The following is a 23,224-nucleotide window of genomic DNA, read 5'->3' on the forward strand; positions in this document are numbered from 1 at the left end:
AAAAGAAATTAACCATCAGCCAGAGAGATTGTGGCCAAATATACTAGTCTTGCATATTTCCTTCTATCCTTCTATTAAACACATTCTAGAAAAACACTCCTCAAAAAAAATCCACATGCTATAAAACAATTCCAAAATAATTTTAAAAAATTATCTTCAGCAAATACATCTTTGCTCACCACTTGTATCCCCTTCTCGCCTAGACCTTGGCACACCACGAGACACAGCATTTGAAAAGCCTTTTGAGGTAGTGCTTTGTAAAGAAGGTTGGCTTGCAGTTAAAGTCCATGCGAGACGTGATCCCAACTGCTGACGGAGGCATTCTCCAACACCTGGAGCTTGATAGGATTGTCTAAAAAGGATAAAAGGAAGAACCATTTTTAAAAACCTTGATTTCATACCCATTACATGGTATGGAGTAGTACAAATTTTGAAAAATGTCCCAAGATTGAGTTCGCTTTTTGTGGATGTTTTCTTTGGTTTTTTTTCTTTTTTAATAAAGGGATCTTAAAAAAAGAGTACAGAACATATAAGAAATCTGTTGATTCCTATAAGCCTACACTTAAAAAAAAAAGGGGGGGAGGTACAAATTTGACAAATATCAAAAACTGACTTTGATGAAAAGTGTAATTATACCGAAATGGATTAAAAATGAAGGCACTATAAGAATAATAAACAACAGTCATAATAAAAATCATAAATATTTAAGTTTGTTATTACCTGAAACCGTAGTTACATGTCAAAGAACTAAAGGAAAACAGAGAAAGAGGACAAAGTTGACATTCCTGCTACTCTACTCTTTCAGATAGTTTGTATCAAGTGCCTGAAGATGTGATCAAGGAGGGAGTATCTAGACAAGCTGATTTTCCTTCCTTTCAAACTTGTCAATTTTTCTCACAAAGAAAATCTTAATCATGAAAAAACATTAAGACTATAAGTTAGCTTTCTGACTATTTCTGCATCATGATGAAAAATAAAGTTGCAAAATATTTGCAAGGGATTTTTGCTGCTTGTCATTCCTCCCCTTCCCCCAACTGAATGCAAACATTTTGAAATATACCTATCTTTTCAAAAAACTCAAAATACTAATTCCACAAGGCTGTGAAAGCAGTTGCATGAAGAGATGGAATAGGATTGCAAAATAAATGTCCATGTAAAAAAAGTTGAGGAATGTCTTTCCTCTCTCAACCACATCATTAACTCATGGGATGGTCAACAAGAACACAGGTTGCAAGACAGAGCAACTCAGAATCACAGAATCAATGACATTGGAAAAGACTTCTAAGATCAAGTCCAACCTATAATTTAATATCACAATGTCAACTAGACCCTGGCACTAGGTGCCATGTCCAGTCTTCAACATCTCCAGAGACGGTGACTCCACCACCTCCCCAGGTAGCCCATATCTTATCACCCTTCATGTGAAGATGTTATTCCTAATGACCAACCTAAGCCTCCCCTAGCACAGCATAAGACTATTTCCTCTCATCCTGTCACTAGTTCCCTGCAAAAAGAGGTTGACCCCCACCTGGCTATAATCTCCTCTAAGGTAGTTGTAGAGTGATAAGGTCTCCCCACTGAGCCTCCTCTTCTCCAGGCTAAACAACCCCAGCTCCCTCAGCCATTCTTCATAAAACCTGTGCTCCAGACCCTTCAGCATCTTCATTGCCCTTCTCTGGACACACTCTGGTACCTCAATGTCCTTCCCAAACTGAGGGGCTCAGAACTGGACACAGAACTCAAGATGTGGCCTCACGAGTGCTGAGTACAGGGGAAGAATCACTTCCCTAGTCTTGCTGGCCACACTGTTCCTGATACAACTGATACAGGCCAGGGTACCATTGGCCTTCTTGGCTACCTGGGCACACTGCTGGCTCATGTTCCATCCACCACTGGAGACCAGCATCTCCAGGTCCTTTTCCACTTGACCACTTTCCAAATACTCTTCCCTGAGCCCGTAGCACTGCAGGGGGTTCTTTTGGCCAAACTGCAGGACCCAGCACTTGGCCTTCTTGAATCTCATACCATTGGTCTCGGCCTGTTGATCCAGCCTGTCCAGGTCTCTCTGCAGAGCCTTCCTACCATCCAGGAGATCGACACTCCCACCCAACCTGGTGTTGTCCATGAGTTTGCTAATGGTAGATTCCATCTCCTAATCAGGATGATCAATGAAGATATTATACAGGACTGGGACCAACACTGATCCCTGGAGGACACCTGGATGCAGCACCATTCACCACCACTCTAGGTCCGGCCCTCCAGCCAGTTCTTAACCCAGCACAGAGTGCCCCTGTCCAAGCCGTGGGCTGCCAGCTTTGCCAGGAGTATGCTGTGGGAGACGGTGTCAAAGGCTTTGCTGAAGTCCAGGTAGAGTAAATCCACAGCCTTCCCCACATCCACTAGGCAGGTCACCTGGTCATAAAGGGAGATCAGGTTGCTCAGGCAGGACTTACCCTTCCTAAACCCGTGCTGGCTGGGGCTGATTCCTTGGTTGTCCTGCATCTGCCATGTGATCACACTCAAGATGATCTGCTCCACAACCTTGCTGGGCACCGAGGTCAGGCTGACAGGCCTGTAGTTCCCCAAATCCTCCTTCTGGCCCTTCTTCTGGATGGGAGTCACATTGGCCAACCTCCAGTCACCCAGGATCTCCCCAGTTAGTCAGGACCAACGATAAATGATGATGGGCAGCTTAGCGAGCTCTTCCATCAGCTCTGTCATCACCCTAGGATGGGTCCCATAGACTTGTGAGCATTTAAGTGGCTCAGCAGATCATTAACTGCTTCCTCCTGGATTACAGGGGGTCCATTCTGCTTCCTGTCTACCAGCTCAGGAGGCCAGTTGCCCAGAGGATAATTGGTTTTACCGTAAAAGACAGAGCTCTGTTGTTCTTAGCATTTGTAACATGTCAAATAGAGTACAACACTGAATTTAGACTGTTCAGAAGAATGTATTCCAGAAAAAAGGAAGACAGGTATAAAGAGAAGTTCAGGAGGAATGAAGCTGACAGAAAGATCTAATCTGGGTTGTTCAACTCACAGATTACAAGACCAAAGAGCGCAGTGAAATTGCTGCAAAATGGAACAGTCTGAACAGGTCAGACCAAGGATATGCCAGAAACAGGGTAAATTCTGCTGATATTTTTAAGCAAGCAGATATGTGAAATAACATCATTGACATAGCTTTCTATATTGTATCAGGATTATACAACAGTTGAGGTTGGAACAGAAATCACCTCCTCCAAGTCCCCTGCTCAAAGCAGGATCAACTACAGAAGGTTACCTGGTGCATTGTCCAAGACATATTTGTAATATTTTTAAGCATGGAGACTACACAACCTCTCTGGGCAACCCATTTCAGTGCTTCACAATATCCCCACTGCCCTCAAACACACACCTCACCTTACTGCAAAAGTTTTTGCCTTATGTTTAACTTCCTGTGATTCACAGATCTACAAATTTTGCCAGTTATCTGTTGTTCTTTTTCCTGGGCACTACCACTGCAACACTCCAGTCATATGAACTACCCCATCATGTTTTCGTGATTCCAGTGAGATCACAGCCCTAGTACTGCACACACCCCAAGTCCTCCTCTGTTCCCCACACTGCATGTGTTAGTGTGTAAGCACTCCAGCAAAGTTGTGCTGATGTTCCAGAAAAAGTATGAGAATTTTCCATATAAGGCTTCCTCTCCACATTCCTCATTTCTGTGCACACAGTTGGATGGACTCCCTTCTGCCCTGCTCTGTTGGTTTCAAGGTATCTCTTGCCCACATCACCCTGCATCTTTTGCTTACTAAGCTGGTTGGTCACTTCCTCACTCAGTTGTGGGGCTCAATCCTCCCTGTTGCTCCTAGTTTAAAGGCATCCTCTATCCATGTATTCAAGATACACAATATAAACCTAGTACTGACAAAGTCAAATAAGTATTTGTATTCTAGAGCCTATTAATAACAATGAAATCCAGTTCTGTCAGCACTAGTTATTATTTCCACACTATGAATTCAATAACATGTCAAATACCGTTTTTTAGTAGAGTGTATCTTCAACCCAGAAAAAAGCTTTGGTCCTTTCTGAAAATGCATCTATTGTGAATTTGTGTTTGTTTCACAAATCTTGGGGGTGGGAAGGAAAATTAAGAGACAAGAAGATGGTGGTTAAGAATGGATACATTTGGGCAACCATTTATGGCTTCATAGGGTCATATGCTAGCACCTGATATTCAGAACTGTTCAGCTAAGGAACTCCAGTTTCTCTGCACCTACAGTGGAATTTCCAATGGTATAAAAATGGGGAGGGTGGGAGAAAGAAAAAAAAAAAAAAAGGCAAAAAAAAAAAGCAGCAGATCATTTCAATTCTTCTCCAAACCTATCTGTAAGGTAAAATTTACCCTGGAACGAGTGATTGTGGAGTTGGTGTCGGCCCATTTAGGGCATACAGGCTGATGCTGCTGATCCCACTGCTCCCCATGCTGCAGGAACTCTGTCCAGACTGAGCACTGCGGTCTTGGTAATTCAGTGGAAGGGTCTGAGGCCTGGCATAGTAATAAGGGGTTGAGTGAGCATCCCGTGGTAATGCTTGAGCAAAAAGCGTGGCATAACTTGACACCTGAAAAGAAAAGGTTTTGAAAAGGGAGGAATAATAAAAAAGAAAAATAAAAAAAAAAACGATTGAGTTGCTTTAAGTCACATCTTTAGTTAACAGAAGTGCAATATCTAGAACACAAGAAACATCTGAAGATCACATTTAAGCAAAGAAAAGTTTGCTGATGCAGTTATAATGACAAAAAAGTCCCTTATGGTGAGCTAAAGTACTTTTAGCAACATAGCTTCTTTTTGCCTGCAAATTGTCATTAGCAATAGTTGTAAAAAGCACTTTGGTGCAAGCGGAGCTGCAACCAAAGGAGAAATTTGGTTTTCCCTACTCCATTTAAAACTCATTAGCACATGAGCAGACATTACACCACCAACCAAAAGCAAACATAAAAACCACCCATCTAATACAGCCACAACTTCAGCTGCAAGTGTTGGACAGCTCCAACTTTTACATGTACTTAGTGTAAAAAAATTACACTAAATATTGCAGACACTTAAGTCAAGTGTGTTCTTCCTTTCAGCCTCACACACAGCTCCCACAAACACAACCTGATGTGTTGGTTAAGTCTGGATAATGATTCTTTATGACATCTCCAATAAGTCACACACATTTACTGTTTCTCAGAAGTAACAAAGGTCTACCTTGTTAGACTGTTTACGTGGATCTTCACTAAGGCTAAGCAGGAGGTAGAGTATTGACCACTTGTTTTTCAAAACGCCCTTTAAAAAGATGAAGACAAACAGAAATGAGTTTAGCTCTTGATAACAACAGATTTTTTTAATTATGCGGCCTCATATATGTACATATAAATAAATTTTCCTGATAAGTAAGACTAACACATTTTGAATAAACTGAGAATGTGCAGTGCAGCCTCTGTATTGCTAATTTTATGAATTTTTTCCACTGTGTTCAAATCATGAACTCTCACCCGCTCTGAGATCAGCAAGTAAGCTCAATTTAAAATTTATAGCTACTAAGAATGAGGTTTATACAGAGCTGAACTTTTACCAGCATTCCCACATGCTCTCACCATTTAAAACATCTCAGGTGTGCATGTTAATGTAATCTCAATATGAAGAAGGAATAATCATGGTAAAATTTTAAGCAAGGAACTGTCTTTTCTCCATTTTCCCATTCACTCTCCTTTACAAAGAGGCTTCAAAAGCAAGCGTTTCAATTTTTATTACTTTAAATTCCATCGCAGTATTATCCTCTTAAACTCAGGTTTTCTCTAAACTAACATCTTTTGTCAGAATATCAACATACAGTATTCTTTGATTAACACTGGTGTTGGAACAATCAAAGTCAACAAACCCTTAACTTTCAGTATTACAGACTTGGAGCACTTAAAATTCAGAAGCATGAGAACCCTAGATTATTAAAATCAGTATACTGCAAGGGATTTCTGTAAAATAAACGATGAGAAAATTCATCAGTTTTACATATCAAATGAATACTTCTATTTTTACAGAGTTCCTTTCTTCATATGAAGTGCCCTTTCATACAACTGGACTCAAATACTAAAAATGCATCCTTTATTTTCTTCCAATTTACAATTAAATAGAAAAAAAAAGAACTTGTAAACTTTTTCACAGAAAGTACAAAATAATTAGGGTTGGAAGGCATCACTGAAGATTGCCTAGTCCAATCCCTCTGGTCAAAGCAGGATTGTCTACAGCAGGTTGCCTGCAACTGTCCACTCAGTTTTTGACTGTGTCCAAAGACAGAGACACCACAACTTTCCTGGGCAAGCTGTTCCAGTATTCAACTAACCTTTCAGAAAAAAATATTGTTCATGACCTGAGCACTCTCCAGAACAACTCTAACATCAGACAGATGTGTGCTTTCAGTTTTTTTACTCTTTACACATTTCTTACACTACCTGTGAACCAAGTTTTCTGTAGAGTTCTGAAAACAAAGCAGCATCTGCTTCCCTTCTTTGTCGCACAACTATTAAAAGAAAAAAAAATAGATTTAAAATTTGAAAGAAGTATAATACTTATTTCTAACATTATTATTTGTGGTAAATCAGCAAGTCTACCCCAGAAAGCTTACTGATGATGAACAGCTTCATTCTATTTCTCAAACATTTTGCCTATTTTCATGTTATCTGCATTCCAGTCCTGGAAATTCTTGCATCAGAAGCAATTCAATGTAAATACCTGTTTTTCTTAGAGCAATCAAAATATACACCTTCTAAATAAGTGCCCTTTTAAAGTCTAGTCTGCCATATAGTAGGTTTAGAGACTTAAGGGACATAACCAAAAGCATAAATGTGTTAAAGAATGCTATAAAAAATATGTGTAATTGCTCACAAAACTAAGTGTAATTGTGTCTATATTAGGCAATAAAAGCAGGAAAAAATATTAGTAATGCTACTCACTCCAAGTCAAGCAGAATTCCAAGGTCATGCAACTCATATATTACAAAAAATAACAGTCTCAATCAATGCCAGTTACATAACACAAGTATTTTCTCAGGGGAAAAACATCTTCAAACTAACATTTCTTCAGAAAAGCTACTTTACGTCAGAAGAGCCATGTTAAGAAAAACAAGGAGACAAAAAACATCTGAAGAAACTTTAGCGATAAGAAAAATAGCTGTTAAATGTTAGATATGTTAATTAGCATCAAAAGCCACTGCTTCGTACACTTTGCCAGCTAAGTAATTTCCTATATGGTACTTCCAAGATAAATGTAAGGTTAGAAGGATGTATCTAATCTCTTGTTACATGACAACTTCCATCAGCCTACAAGTTGAAGTTGGGAAGAAGGAAGATGAGGGAGATAGCTCTCTTCAAAAGTTCTGGCAACAGGCCCAAAGAATATGCTGCACTGTCTAGAACTAACCAAAGCATGTAGAAACTCATCATGCAGAAAGTGTATATTGCAGATTCCAGTGTTTCAGAGTTGTAGCTAGAGGAATTCTGATGGTCTTATTTGCCTATTAGCAAGACACAGAAGCCCTGCATTAGCAAAAACTACAAGTGGACCTTAAAACAGTTACAGCCACTGACATCAGTTACCCTAATTCAATTCAATCTCCCTGACTGAATACTCAAAGCCCAAATATGAAGCTTTAATTTAACTAGCAGACTTCAAGTAATTGTTTCTGGACATGCTACTGTATAGCAGACAATCTGCTGAAAGCAGTATTTGTCTTTTCAAGAAGAATGCATCACATCCTCTTTGGATTCACACAGTGTGACACTTGACTTGGAGCAGCACAGAGCCCAAAGGAATGGAACCACAACATAACTTATGAAATCATAGTCTATTATTTTGGTTTTGAGAAGGTGGTTGCCGAAAACTTATAGAGAAACTGAAGTCAAGAAATATTAGGTAAGTCACAACCAATTCCATCAAGTCCCAGGATACTCATTCAGCAAGTTTCACACAGGTGTTCATGAAGTTAATTGTGCCAACATGTAATATTTCTGAAGTGTACATCTCAAAAATATCTTCCAAAAAAACCTACTAATTCATAAATTCTGAGTACTATTAAAGTGAAAGGAGTACAATATTAATTGGTTTTTATTTTCATAGTGGCTGAGATACAAAGTAAATGGCAAGGAAAGTCTAAGATGAGCATTCAGAAAAATCTAAGTTGTAAATACAAATAGCCACCCAGGAATATTCACTAGAGTATTACTGGAATTTGCATCGTGACATTTTCAGGAGGTAAGCATTGATAACAGATTAGATGACTATCTGTGAGGCAGAGCTGTCACATTTTCAGAGAAATAAACTGATCAAATAACTTCATGAAGAACCTCCTATTTCTAAGAAAGGAACAAAGATGCACTTACGTTCTTTCTTGATTTTCTCCGCTACAAGAAATTCATCACGCTCAACGGTGGGAGCAAAATTGCTTCCAATAACTCTCACTGCATACTGAAACTGCTGGGCTGCATCAGCTGGAAGAAAAAAATGAAAACTCTTTCTGTTAAGCAGAACACCAAAGTTTTATGAAGACAAATAAAGAAGTTAAGACATGAGATTACACTGCTATGTCTGAATCCAGTATAAATGTACCTCGCTTAGATGTGATGTTATACCATAATTCTTAGACACACTTCTAACCAGGTGGCAGTAAAACTCAGTTTACCATAGTATCAATGCTATACTTCAAACACAACTAAGTATACACACTCCACAAAACAACTGCACTGAAATTTGTGAAAAAGCCTTTCCTATTCCATGCTGATGGAAGAGACACTTAGCCTACCCAGTTTTTTCAGAGAGCATTTGCATGCTTGAGCTGGCTCTGCCCATCCCCACAGACAGAAACGCTGTGGGACTTGACACAGAGTCACACAATTCAGTTTACACACAGGAGGAATACAGATGTGTTCACCAGGCACACTCTCATCCCAAGCAGCAAAACTGGATTATCCTATCTGTGGATCTTCACTCAGATAGCCACAACAGTGCTTTTGTCAGATTGCATCTTATTTTTAGGTTTGGTTTCGTTTATAAAACAATTTGCACTGTTTCACCCTTAGGTTCAAAGCCCACTCAGAGATATCAGCATCACATCCCAATGCATAATGTGGACATTAATACAGAGGTCACAACTTAGTGACCTCCCTCCACTGCTCCTTCCTCATGCAATAACTCTGTTTTTATTATCGTTGCTTAGCAGTACAATTTAAGTGCAAGTTCTCTTTCTTTCCAGGAAGATTAACACTCTGGTAACACAAAGATAGGGTCAGTTCAGTATTACTGTCTTCACAGCATAGTCAGGCTCCCATTTATTGACCTGAAAAAGCTAACAAGCAAATAACCCTACAGACATGTCAAATGCCCTTACAAAATGTCAGATACATTTCTACTCCTTATACTGAAGCAACTGTAATAACACGAGGGGGAAAGGTACATAAGAAAATATAGAAGTGAGTTAGTCAGCTACCTGAATCCTTTCACTTCAGGAAAAAAAAAAAAAAAAGGCCCAAACAAAACAAAAAACTAAGCAATTCTGCATATTGTCTGTTCTGTATATAACAATTATCTGTGCAAGTGCATCATATCCTCACGTGTTATTTAGTCCATTAAGCAGTCAACTTTCAGAGAAAATCACAGAGTAACACAGCAATGGTTCAGCCAAGGAAAAAACAAGGATGCTGGCCAAGACAAATATGTACTAAAGGAACAGAAAAATGAAATAAGGTAAAGGACCACCAGAAGCAGAAATACTCAAAGCATTTATCATCCCTAAAATTCACTAATATTTACAATTAAAAAAAAAGTCAGCTGGGAAATACTAGGAGTCAATTATTGACTAAATGCATTAAAAACTCCAGAAATTTATGGAAAGAAGAAATTTGAAATCATTATGTGCTAGATTGTTTTTTAATGCCCCACATTCATTTTGAATGTCTATTTTTTACTGTCTTGTAATATGTCACCCACTGGTCCTACTCTGTTAGAACACATCTGTAGAACAGCTAACATTAACTAGTTCATAGAAAGTACTACCTCACACAATCAGGAAAACAGTTTGCTCAGACAAAATCTTTAACATTTAACAGTATTTGGCAGTATCGGCCTACAGAAGAAGCAAGAGTATTGTTTCTACTGTCAGAAAAGAAAATGCCAACATTCAGACTACATATCTCTACAACTTAAATGCCTCCCAGAAACAATAGTTCTACTGTTAGACTAAGCAACATTTCAATTGCAACAAGGACTTGAAGACAGAACATAAAAATTTAAGAGTCCAGTTACTGATGAACCAGGTGTGAAGAGTTAAGTATGAGGAATTACTTCTGCTCAATTCTTAAGTGTAATGCATGTCATTACAGAACTCGAGATTCCAAAAAGTATTCTGCATGGTCAACTAAAGTCAGATAACTAAAGTTATCTCAAACAATATATGTTCCATTAATTGCTTAACTGTGTACCTAGCAGCAGATCAGCAAGGGGAAAGTTCTTCCTGTAACGGGGAACTTTTAAGAAAGATACATAACCTATAACAACCTTCTATTTCAATATCAACCATAGGAAGACTAGTTAAAGCACTGAAACTTAGTATTTTCCATACTGCCCTAACAAGGCATCTGAGAAAGATGTCTAGTTGAAAGACTAGAACTCCATCCAACAAATCCTGATTTTTAAACCTGTCACACCACTGGTGAGCATGTAACAAAGTTATCTGCTCTTTACACATACAGATTTGCACTGGCAATTCAACAGCTTCATAGCAAGACTGGTTTCCTATTACATTTAATTCAGATTTTCATGTTTTATTCATATCAAGTCCAGTTTCTCTTTGTAAAAAAAAATTTCTTTGCTATGTTTCCTCAGATTATTTTTTATGAATCTATAAAATAATTTCAGTACCTAAAGTGATTAAACACAACTTAATATGGACATCTGCCAGTACAATAAAAACTCACATAGCTTGTCACTGAGGGGCACATTTAGTTGCTTCTCTCCTGAAAGAACAATCATTATAACAGCAGATGGACTTAAAATACAGCCATTTATTTGAACATCCTTCATCAAAAAATTATCACAGCATGACTGTCATGTAACAGGAAGCTCAATATACCTGATGCATGAAACAGATGCAACTGTTTGTGGGGTAAAGGCAGGAAAACAACATTGACCATGACTTGCTTTCCTGAGGTCGGATCAGAGCAGTGAATGCAGATAGATACAGCCACTTCTCCTCAGACCATATCCCTTAAGTAATACACACACAATTAATGATACTGATAAGCAGCCACACAGCTGAACAGAGAACTTTCACTTATGAATCACAACAAAAAAAACCCAATAGTTTTTTTTAAAACCCTCTCCTTTAAGTAAAGCAATCTAACAATCCTTCAAAGATCTACACTCCACACAGTCATTCAGACTTTCCTATGCACAGTGCAGTATTAGAAGTGAACTATTCCAAAAGGCAGATAACAGTATTTTAAAGCTGCAGAAAGTACAAGTGTGGCATATGAAAAAAATATAGAAGCAATGCACAGAAACAATTTGTTTGTAAAGAAATCAAGGAGAAAAAGGACAAAAGATAAAACTTAAAAGTTCAAGACATGAACAGAAAATCAGCCAATTCCAAGAAGTCAGCATTTCAGAGGAAATATTTCTTGCTGAAATTCAGCAAGACTTTTGCTATAAAGAAGTTTCTAATTACTTATAATTTTAGGAAGTGAACTGAAATTCATTTCACACTCTTATACATTTCTTTAAACAAGGTTTGTTATAGTCAATTGAAGTTTCCAGAAGGGGGTGGGAGTGAACTTCTGAAAAAACTAAGTAGTAATTGAAACTGTTTTTCCAAACATTAATGTATCATGATTGTGAGAAACCTTGTTTCCCGGAAAGACAACATTTCATTATTTTAATCTGCCTGTAAACATAATTTCTAAACTATAGGACCATTCTAAAGAAAGCTTAGCTAAACTAAACAATAATCACTTTCTTTCTTGAAAGACTACAAAGATTAGCAAACTCTCTCCACTCTTTTTCCAATTAGCTGTATGTCATCCCAGACAACAGTTTTGCTTAAATCCAGATGCAAAATTACTGTAAAACAATTACACTCTAAACTGCATTCAGTGGTGTAGGGGTGGCACTGACCAGCTATCAACTATTGCTGCAAACTACTCTGATACAGATGCTGCCAAAAAAACACACTGAAGGAAAAAACCCTACAAATTTTCTTTCCTGTAACAAAGTGTTTGCCAAACGCCTAAAGTGTTATTGTTGCAAAACTAAGCTTGGAAGAAAAGCTGTAAAACTCTTCACCTCCTCACATACACCACGAGCAAATATCGTGCTTGTCACTACAGTAACGCTGCTGTATCTCCTCTGTTTTACCTATATGAGAAGTTCTACATCACTACGAAGTATTACCTGGGGAAAAACACAATTGCATTTAACATGTCATATACTGATAAGCTTAAAATACTTGTCTGAAATGCCATTAGTGTTTCTATTTTTTTATTGACGAGAATTTACACACATTGTAAGCAGAACTGATTGTTCCTGACACTGGGTTTGAAAAGTGCAATTTTAGGACCAGTTCAGTTATGACATGCAAGGTGCAGCACCTGGGTTGAGGCAAACTCAGACATGAGTGTATAGACTGGCAGAACTCATTGAGAGCAGCCTTCCAAAGAAGGACTTGAAAGTTCTCATGGATGAAAAGCTGGACATGAGCCAGCAATGTGTGTTCACAGCCCCAAAGGCCCAAACACATCCTGTGCTGCATCAAAGGCAGCATGGCCAGCAGGTCAAGAGAGGTGGTTCTGCCCCTCTACTCTGCTCTTGTGAGACCCCACCTGGAGTCCTGCATCCAGCTCTGGGGTGCCCAGCACAAGAATGGACCTGTCAGAGCAGGTCCAGAGAAGAGGGCCACAAAGAAGATCAGAGGGATGGAGCACCTCTCTTATGAAGATAAGCTGAGAGAGCTGGGGTTGTTCAGTTGGAAAAGAAAAGGCTCCAAGCAGAGACATTTCAGTATTTAAAGGGGGTTATAAAAAAAGAGGTAGAGCAACTTTCCACACAAGTAGTAATAGGACAAAGGGGAACGATTTTAAACTAAAAGAGGAGACATTTAGATGAGATGCTAGGATGAAACTCCTTATTGCGAGGGTGATCAGACACTGCAACAGATTGCCCAGATTCTGTGAAGTATTCCTGAAAAAAAATTAATTTTGCATGTCTTCTGATTTAGTCAACTACCTTAACCTTCTCTTTTGTTTATGCAAGTTTTTAGTTGAAGTATTTTAAGTTTATTGTTAATTAACTGTTTTCCTAGTCTCCAAACTCCTTTCCCATGAAGGAAAAAGACTCAAAAAATGACAAAACCACAAAATAAAGCCCAAGCTGCACACACTCCCATGTCTTTCCTTACTTAGAAGTTGTCCATAAACTTTGAAGCACAGCACAGAAAACACAACTATTCTTTAATTCTGTTAATACTGTTGGCTCTTGTACTGTCAGTAAACAGATTTATTTGAAGGATGTTCCACTGGACTATCAGCAACTTGGTCACACAATCTTCTCAGGACTTGCCTTCACTGTGAATTTTTGCCTACTTTATCAACTTGCATTTGCTCTATTATTAGCATGAATAAAATGCCTTCCACATCACCTTTTGAATGAACTCTAGGCTTTCCCCATAGCCATAAAATTTTGAATTCTGAACTGTTGGAATGGATGTTAAAAACCCCAAATCAAACAGCAATAACAAAACTACCACTGCCATTACAGAGATGAAATTAAGGCCATAGTATGGACTTCAGGTAGCAAACTGCTCTCTGAAGACTGAAATACTACATTCTGGAGTGTGCACACATCCCATAGTACTTAGGCACACAAAAGTCTTTTTAGGATTCAAAACCAAATAGATTTAGCTTGAATATTTACAGCAATACCATTTGTTTCCATTGGAGGCACTAAGAGTTCTTACAGCGACAACTTTGCAGACAGTCTCTAAGATTACTAGGAGGTTTCTGAAAGACAGCTAAGAACAAGAAGTTCTTTGTCAGAAGGATTAAAATCACTGTTCAAAGAGAGGCAACACTGTATAACTGCTGGAGCCCACAGAGGGGAGAAAAAAATTATAGAAATTTTTGCACAGGTAGGAAAGCTCTCTCTGCAAGATCAGGTTTAATTGTAAAAGTGAGGTGGATAGCCTGGATAAACACAGGAGATTGATAATACAAAACCAGCACACTAGTTCTTAGATGCTGAGAGGACATGAGGAAGAGAGAGGTCAGAACAGGTCCAACTGCAGGTGCAGAGGCCACCAACTAAGCGCAGTAGGTGACTGCAGATACATGGCACTGTGGAAAGCTTTAAGCCCTTCCTTGATAATTGGCTAAAGCACAGGAGCAAAGAGCTTTCAAACCTCTGTCCTTAAAAGAAAAAAAATACTGAGGTAGATAGTGGTTTTTTAAACAAAATACAGAGTTCTTCCACATAACTCAGCAGATCTCGTAATGAATTTCTCAGAGGTGAAGCTACTTGCAAAAAAACCTCAGCAACTAGGCCTATTCAGCTGACTGGTTCTGGAAACAAAGCAAATAATCTACTTGGTGGGTGGTCTCAAAAAGGGGGAAGAGAGAGAGGACAGCTCCACTATGGAGAGCCTCTAAAGTCACATTCCATCAAAGCAAAAATTCACTTCAACATAAATCTTTAACAAGTGGAGAAGGTGGAGGCCTTCTGAGGCCGTCACGGGCAAAAGAGAAAACAATCTTTGATGGAGAGTTTACAGAGGACTTAAGGCATGGGATTGCACAGTGTAGACACGGATGCAGAGTAAGCCCAGGTAAGCCCTAAGTGCACTTTTATCAGACAGACATTATAGAAACAGAACCCTTCAGCTCCTCCTGAAGCCATAGCTTCCTCACAAACATAACACCACAAAAGTGCTGAGAAAGAACACAGCCAGGTAGAACAAAAATTCTGAAGTACTAACTCAGGGAACACACAGGCAGGAACAACCATTAGACCATTAAACCTCAACTCTTTTATATTATTTACCCATTAAATTTCACCCAATTACATCAGTACCTTGTATTTCAAATTCACAGCAAGCAAACTACAGAAAAGGTTAAAGACGGATGTTTTCAGAGTCTTATTATGCAAGTCCACTAAAATTTTTTCTACTAAATTTAAAGGTCTCCTAAGTATCTAAGGTTTCTTTCCCTTAAACTCTGTACAAGTAATTGAACATCACAAATTACTTGCCAAAGATTAAACTGATAATACTTGTAAAGTTTGCTTCAAAAAAGAGAATGTGTATATACAAAGCAGCCTACCTTCGTCAGTACACAAGGAGGGGAGAAGCTGCACATAGACCACCGACCACACACAAATACCTTACTTCAAATTTATTTTGTGCTGAAAGAAAGTTGAGTTACAAGCCTGAAAAACAGCAAGATGCTAAGTAACTTGTCTGATGGGTTCCTTACCACGTAGGGATATATGCATTTCCTCAACACAGAGTATGCCAGTACTAACAAAATTCCCTTATTGTCTTTATTTATTCCCTGTACTCCCACTGGTTTCTATGTCCAAACACCATACACATCTTTCATGACTGAGACTACCAAAGACCTTTTGATTTATTGGCCTCTATGCACTTTAAATCAACAGCTGAGCTAACATATGTACTACAGTTGACTACTTCAAGAGAAGTCCTATGTTAGAAGGGTGAGATTTCAGTGCTAGAGTCCCTCCTAACACAGGAATAAAGAGAAGGGAAAGGATGGGCTTCCTATCTGTCACATGCACAAAAACACGGGTGATAAATCTGACAGACAACTCTTTTTTTTTTCCTTTTTTTAAATTGTTACTTAAAGTTGTATGTCCCTCAAGTAGCCCCTCAAGGGCTACAGGTTGCATGCAGCAACTTACTGTGATTTTGGGCAAAATTACCCCTTTCATTAGTCACACACAAGTTAAATTAATAGAATCCCAACACACAGGAACAGGTTCAACATTTACTATAAAAAAGACAAAAATCAGAGTTCTCTCGCATGTTTTTCCACGTATTGCTTGCAAATAAAATTATTATTCCAGTCAGGAGACACTGAGATGTACAGAAACTATGGCTTCAAAAAGAAGCTTGATCCTCAGTTGCTAGAAGTGAACCACCTCTCCTCAACACTCAGACCTCAACTGACAAACAGAAGTTTCCATTTCTGTTCTCATGTTCTTTTGTAAGTAGCACAGACGCAAATAAGATGCTATCAAGAAACAAGTTTAGATTGAGTTTAGGTTGCACTCCCTTCCAAACCTAAGAAAACAGAGTCACCGAGAAAAATTGGTTTCACCGAGAAAAATTGGTTTCACCGAGAAAACAGAATTAGGCAATATAGAAATAATGTCCTCAAAAAGGCATCCACTACTCCAATAAAGGAAGACAATCTATTTTAAATTTTTTTTTCCTTTGTGGAAGTAGGACTAGCACGATAATTTGAGATTTATGGTAGTAAATATCTGAAGTGTTCTTAAACAAGAACATATACCAATTTTATCAGGAAAAAAAAATTTCCAAAGTATGTTAAAAGCAAGAAACAGCTTTAAAAGTAGAGGTATAAGAGCACCTTAGAATTATACACTGATGTGAAATCAGTTGCTAAAAGAAACGTGGTTACATAAGAACATAAGACATATTAAACAGTTTAGAATTCACCATTGATTTGGTGGAGATAGGGGAAGAGCAGAAACTTACCACATCCTAATAAAATCTCACATTAGGAATTCCTGTCACTGAAATATTATAGATTCTGGAAAAGGAAAATTTATGGCCTTGCAGAAGATTTAAAAATGCAATGGAAAGGGAAAATATTTTGAAAAACCAAACACAGTAATCAAGAGCTGTTGGTCATAGAATCATTTTGATCAAAGATGATCTTAGAGTTCAATGGACCAACAGTGTGTTTCTGTGAAGGAGTCCCTATTCACCTAGTTCAGTGAAGACAATTCTTCTTCCAAGGTTCTCAGATGAAACACAGAATTGGAAAATGATTTGGTTTTGAAGGGACCTTCAAAGACCATTAATCCACTCCCCCTGTCATAGGCAGGGACATCTTTCACTACACCAGGTTGCACAAAGGCCTGCCCAACCTGGCTTTGAATTCTTCCAGGCATACACAACTTCTCTGCGCAAGTTGTTCCAGTGTCTCACAACACTCATTGTTAAAAATTTCTTCCTTGTGTGCAATCTAAACCTACCATATAAGCCATTACCCCTTGCTCTGTCACTTTAGGCCTTGGTAAAAAGTCTATCTTCCTTATAAGCATTTCTAAGAACTGAAAGGCCACAATAAGATCTCCACAGAGCCTTTTCTTCAGGCTGAACAACCCTAACCCTCTCAGACTTTCTCTGTAGGAGAGGTGTTCCATCCCTCTGACCATTTTCATGGTCCTCCTCTGGACCTGCTCTAACAGGTCCATCTCCTTCTTCCGCGGAGGACCCCAGAGCTGAACACAGGACTGCAGATGGGGTCTCACAAAAGCAGACAGGAGGCAGGAGAATCACCTCCCTCAACCTGCTGCTCGTGCTTCTTTTTTAAGGAGTTCGGGATATAGTTGGATTTGTAGGATCCACACTGCCGGCTCACATCGAATTTTTCATTAGTCCCCCAAGTCCTTCTCTGCAGAGCTGCTCTTGCTCCATTCATTCCCCATTCTGCACTGACATTGGGAATTGCCTGGACCCAGGTGCAGGATCTTGCACTTGGCTTTGTTGAACCTTGAAGTTCACATGGGCCCAAGTCTCTCAAGGTTTGCATGGCAACTCTTTCCTCCAGCATATCAGCTGAACCGCTCAGCTTGGTGGTACCTGCAGATCTTCTGAGGGCATACTCAATACCACTGCCTATGCTATCGATAAAGATATTGATCAGCATCAGTCCCAATACCTTTGAGGGACACCACTTTCTACTGATCTTTGTTTTGACACCAAGACATTGACTACACCTCTTTAGATGTGGCCATCCTACTGGTTCCCCATCCATCAAACAGTTCATCCGTTAGACTCCTATCTTTCTAGCTCAAGAGACAGGGATGGGGTGTGAGATCACGATGTGCTGTCTGCAGTAGACAGAAACAAAGTTTGAGAGACAGGTATATTTGTACCTCGCTACTCACTTTCTAGATTTCTAAGATAGCAGTAATTCACACATAGGCCACATTTTAGTCATTTTGAACCTAATTCTTTACAATAGATCAATGCTCAAAATTATTAGTTACTGCCATGAAAATAGCTAAAGGTAACCAGAGGGACTTGTCAGAAGAGAGTGGCATGGAGGGGAAAACTACATAAGAGACTTGACAGCTAATGCTAATGAGGGAGACAGTCATCTCTCATACAAGAAAACCGACATAATAGAAGCTTTTGCATGAATTTGTCTAGTGAGCAATGTTTATAAAAACAGCAGCTTAAAAAAGAGACTCAGCAGATGCACCTCCTCCTTTCCACCCTCTGACTGCTTACTAAAAACAGTCTTTGCCTTGACTGCAAGGGAGTCAACACAGGCAAGAGATTCATTTCCTTGCTGGAGGACCACAGCAGCATCATGACACAGAGGACCTGTAGAGGACCCGGCGCACGCCAGTGCCTCCACTCGAACAGCCACCGGCGGAGGTTCCTCACCGTGCACACGAGCCCCCTTTCGCCCCACACCGCCGGGCAGGGGTGCCCTGCTCCCCGAGGAGGACAGCGCCCTGAGCAGCCGGCCAAGCGCTCCGGGGGAGGAGGAGGAGGAGGACGCGAAGCCGCCGCAAGCCGGCTCTCGCCGGAGGGCGCCGGCTCACGGGGCCTCTGCCGTGCCCGGCCGGCAGCTCTGCACCGCCCGGGCTGCCGACCCTCCCCGTCGGGGGGGAGAGAGGGCCGGCACCGCTCCAGCCCCGCCGGGGCAGCTCCCGCCCCCGCCCGCGGGCTCCGAGCGCCGCCGGCGCGGGAATGGCGGGGGGACGCCGTTACCTTCGCTCTTGCCCAGGATGCGGCAGCAGAGGTTCTGCAGCAGAACGTTGGGGGATTTTTGGTCCGGAGTCGCCATCGCCGCGCGGGAGGCAGGAGGAGGTGCGGGGCAGAGGGAGCGGGCGGCAGGGCCGGAGGCACGGCGGAACGGCGGAGGGAAGTAGGGAGAGAGGCGAGGACGCGCCGCCCGCTCGGCAGCGCAGGGACCCGGCGACACCTCCCGTTCCTGCCGCCGCCTACGGCGCCATTTTAACGGGACCCGCCGAACGCCGCAGCGGCGGCCACAAAGCCCACAATGCCCCGCGCGCCCGGAGCGCTCCGCGCGGCGGTTCCGGGGCAGGCACCGCCCAGGAACGTCCCCCGAATTCCCCGGAATGGAAGTAGAGCGTTCCCGTTCTGCAACATCTTTCCGTTCTTGGAAAACGCCCTCTCACCCGTCCCTCAAAAACTCTGATGTCACATTCCATCAAAGCAAAAATTCACTTCAACGTAAAGCTTTAACAAGTGGAGAAGGTGGAGGCCTTCTGAGGCCGTCACGGGCAAAAGAGAAAACAATCCTTGGTGAAGGGTTTACAGAGGACTTAAAGCATGGAATTGCACAGTGTAGACACGGATGCAGAGTAAGCCCAGGTAAGCCCTAAGTGCACTTTTATCAGACAGACATTATAGAAATAGAACCCTTCAGCTCCTCCTAAAGCCATAGCTTCCTCACAAACATAACACCACAAAAGTGCTGAGAAAGAACACAGCCAGGTAGAACAAAAATTCTGAAATACAAACTCAGGGAACGAACCACCATTAGACTGTCGAACCTCGACTCCTTTCTATTATTAAATTTCACCCAATTACATCAGTACCTTGTATTTCACATTCACAGCTGGCTAACTATAGAAAAGGTTGAAGATGGATGTTTGTTTTCAGCTTCTTATTATGCATCTTTACTAGGAATTTCCCAACTAAATTTAAAAGTCTCTTAAGTATATAAGGATTTTCCCCCCAACTCTGCAGAAGTAACTGAACATCATAAATTACTTCGGGGGAGATCAGACTCGTGTATTCCCCCTCAGAGCAGAACAAGCCCTGAAGTGGCTACACTTGCTGTGATTTACTGCCCTGGGGAGTCGAGGCTCGTTGGTGGCTTTTCCACACGAAAGTAGTTACGAATCAGTGCAGATCTGGAAAAATGTTGAAGATCCTCGAGCCACATCTCCCCACACTGCTCAGCCATGCACCTGAGTGTCCCCAGTCCCTGGGGCTCCAGCCACGGGGCAGTGTGGGCAGCACGCTCATGGCTGGCCTGCGCTCCTCTCCCTGACCTGCTCCTCAGGCTTGTCACCCCCTAACACAGACACTGACGTTCCAAGTTGTCTGTCTTCCATCTCTTCACTAAATTCTTGCTTGTCTGCCCAAAATACATACTTAGGGAATAATTATTCTTCCTGTGGTGCTGGAGCTCTGTGTAATCCATCTCTACTCTGTCCTGTAAGAGATGATTTGAGACACTGCAACAGCAGCCAGGTGCACCAGGGGCTTGGTGCACCACTGGCTGTAAAATTAATTCCTGCTGTGCAACACATGGCTTTCTGGCAGCCCCTGTTGGCTTCATTATCTCTGTGCAGCTGCAATTTTGTGTGTATTCCTTCTACGGGCACATACATGCGTTTTTTCATTATGGGAACATTATAGATGTAAACAACAGCTCGTCACTAGCACTACTGCTAGAAACAAATCACAGTGGCAAGCCAAGAACTGAAACACATTGGGAATGTATGAGTTGTTGTTACTTGGGATACTGTAGTAGAACCATCATAGTCTCGTTACTTACATTAGCTCTTCAAATCTTAGTCATACATTCTTTTGAGAGGTAAGAGAGGACCCAAAACTAACAAAGTTATTAGAACTTTATCCCAGGTGAATAAGGGAGATTGTAAGCTGCGTCTCCAATAATCCTGAAAAAAGACTTCAAAGATGGTGTGACTTTTTTCTTTGTACTGAGCAACAGAATTTCTCTTCCATTTTCCATCCAAAGCAAACACAGTTGCCCTACAAAGACCCAGTGACTCACTACTGCTGATGGTCATTTAGGATTTAGATTCCATCATGGAAGGTGTCAATCTATCAAGTAGCAAATATGGTTGCTCACATGAGAAAAGAAAAAAAACAACCCAAACAAAAAGCCCCAGAACTTTGTCAATTATATCTGGAAGTGGTGTTCCTTTATAGAACCTTTACATTCCAAGGGAATCCAGTCACTCACAAATATCCTGTTACTGCTTTTAAGTGGTTATGACTAAGTCTTTCTAGTCATTTTAACTATGGCAATTGTGTCACCATTCTGAAATCAGAACACATTATGGAGCAGCACAATGAGAACATGCCATTGAAATGTGTCATTCATGCCTCCCGCAAGCAGAAGCACATTTATGAACCTGAGCTTTTCTATTTCAGCACAACCACATCCTATGTTACGCTTCTGAAGTACTGTAATAGCCAACCATTCTGTTACACTGCTGGGAATGTATTCCTTCATTTATAGCCTCTTTTTCCTAATGCAGTTAGTAATTCCTAATGCAGTTACTCTATGTGTCCGTGTCTCCTCACAACTGTTGGATCTTTTCACCAATTTTAAACAAATTTAGCGGAAGGATAGAGTTCTTAAGAATATTAAAATTAAGAATATTAAAATTAAAAATTTTACAGAATTCAGTGGCTGCGAGTCCTAAGGCCCTAGTCAGTGCTCCCTTGAAAAGAAGGGTAATGAGAACTTAGTTCTCCCAGTTGTGTTTGCTATTAGCAAACCAGCTGACCAGTATGCACACCCTGCACTGGTGGGTATATACCTTAGCTCTGAGCTGCCTACAGTGCCAGCTACTTCTTACCCAGCCTGATTGATGGATGATGCAGAAACTAAAGGTGTAAGGGACAGAGAACTCTGGAAATAATGCAGAAAGTAGTCAGAAAGAGACAGGAGGGATGTAAATTCATGGAAAGTAACAGAAACTTAAGTTTCATTAGTTTTATGGCTCACAGATCTCCTTGCTTTTTCCTCAATGGAAAGAATTAATCCTGCAATCGTGTTTAAAAATGCTAATTCCGATAAGGCAGTTTGCTGGCACATGCAGCTTATTATACAGTACAGCTATGATCACTTAAATCATCTTAAAAATCTCACTGAAAAACAAGAAAGAAAAAATATAAACTATTTTCTTACTGTGTAGCTATAAGCCTAGTTCGTCTTGCTTTTTGGTCTCTCAGCATTGGACAATTAAAAAAATTAGTTGCTGTTCTGATTTTCATAGTACAGAAAGTTCATCATTTAGCCTAGTAAAATGTGTGCTTGACAGTGTCTTACAAAGAAATCGGTTCATCCATAGGAGGTTAAAGAGATCTGTGTTCAGAACTGCTACTTAAAGATCATATTTCTGATAGCAAACAGTGTTATAACAGAAGAACGTGCAATGAGATCCAGCAGGAGATGGAAGCTGAAGCTTGCCAAAATAAGGCTAGAAAAAAGTGATGGGTTTAATTCAATAAGGATATTCAATCCATAGAGAGAGATGTTTAAAAGCACGGCACTTTCTCCACATCTAAAACATTTTACATCAGGCTTCCATTACAGGCCAAGTGACCAGATGCAAACTGACACAGGAGCTACTGAGCTGTGTTCATATTCTCCACAAGATCAGTCTGGAGGGCATCATAGTCCCTTTTAGTCTTAAGCTGCCTAAATCTAAGCAATAATGCTAAGAGAAGATTCTTACCCTTACAAAAAAACCCAAGGGTTAATTGCTCTGGTTTTCTGAACTCCTTTTTGATTATGTCTACAGGGCACAATACCATAGATAGCTCTAGCTGTTCATGAGGCATTTGAAAATCAGTAAAGAATCATGCTAACACCTCCAGCGTTTCTCTGTGCTGGACAGACTTTTTTTAGGTGTCATATAACCAATGTCAAGAATTATAGTGGCTGGAGACAGTGAAGGATACTGTCTATGCCTTACTTAGCATATGGCAGCCCTCAAGGTACAGCAGCTGGGTCTCTTCTGGCTCCAGCACCACTTGGCTTCTGTACCTAAGCATATATTTTCCACACAGGCAACCCCATAATGGCCTAGAGCCCTGCTATGCTCAGTCTGTAGCAACAAAAGGTTGTTAAAGGTGCCCACAGATAT

The 23,224-nt window shown here is 40.5% G+C and overlaps 1 protein-coding gene across 1 annotated transcript in view; it reads right to left on the reverse strand.

Moving 5' to 3' along the window:
* TUBGCP3 (tubulin gamma complex associated protein 3) overlaps positions 1–19,306 on the reverse strand; it is a 46,955-nt gene extending 27,649 nt beyond the window's left edge. The window contains exons 1-6 of the mRNA XM_027640192.1: positions 19,056–19,306; positions 8,404–8,511; positions 6,478–6,545; positions 5,237–5,314; positions 4,390–4,607; positions 180–352 (exon numbers count right to left, since the gene is read on the reverse strand). Coding sequence (XP_027495993.1) covers positions 180–352; positions 4,390–4,607; positions 5,237–5,314; positions 6,478–6,545; positions 8,404–8,511; positions 19,056–19,131 — 721 coding nt within the window. The 5' untranslated portion in view covers positions 19,132–19,306. The remainder of the gene's footprint in view (positions 1–179; positions 353–4,389; positions 4,608–5,236; positions 5,315–6,477; positions 6,546–8,403; positions 8,512–19,055) is intronic.
* Between the last annotated feature and the right edge of the window lie 3,918 nt (positions 19,307–23,224).

This window comes from Corapipo altera, unplaced genomic scaffold, assembly GCF_003945725.1.
Source record: "Corapipo altera isolate COAL_440 unplaced genomic scaffold, ASM394572v1 0, whole genome shotgun sequence".
Taxonomy (NCBI): Eukaryota; Metazoa; Chordata; class Aves; order Passeriformes; family Pipridae; genus Corapipo; species Corapipo altera.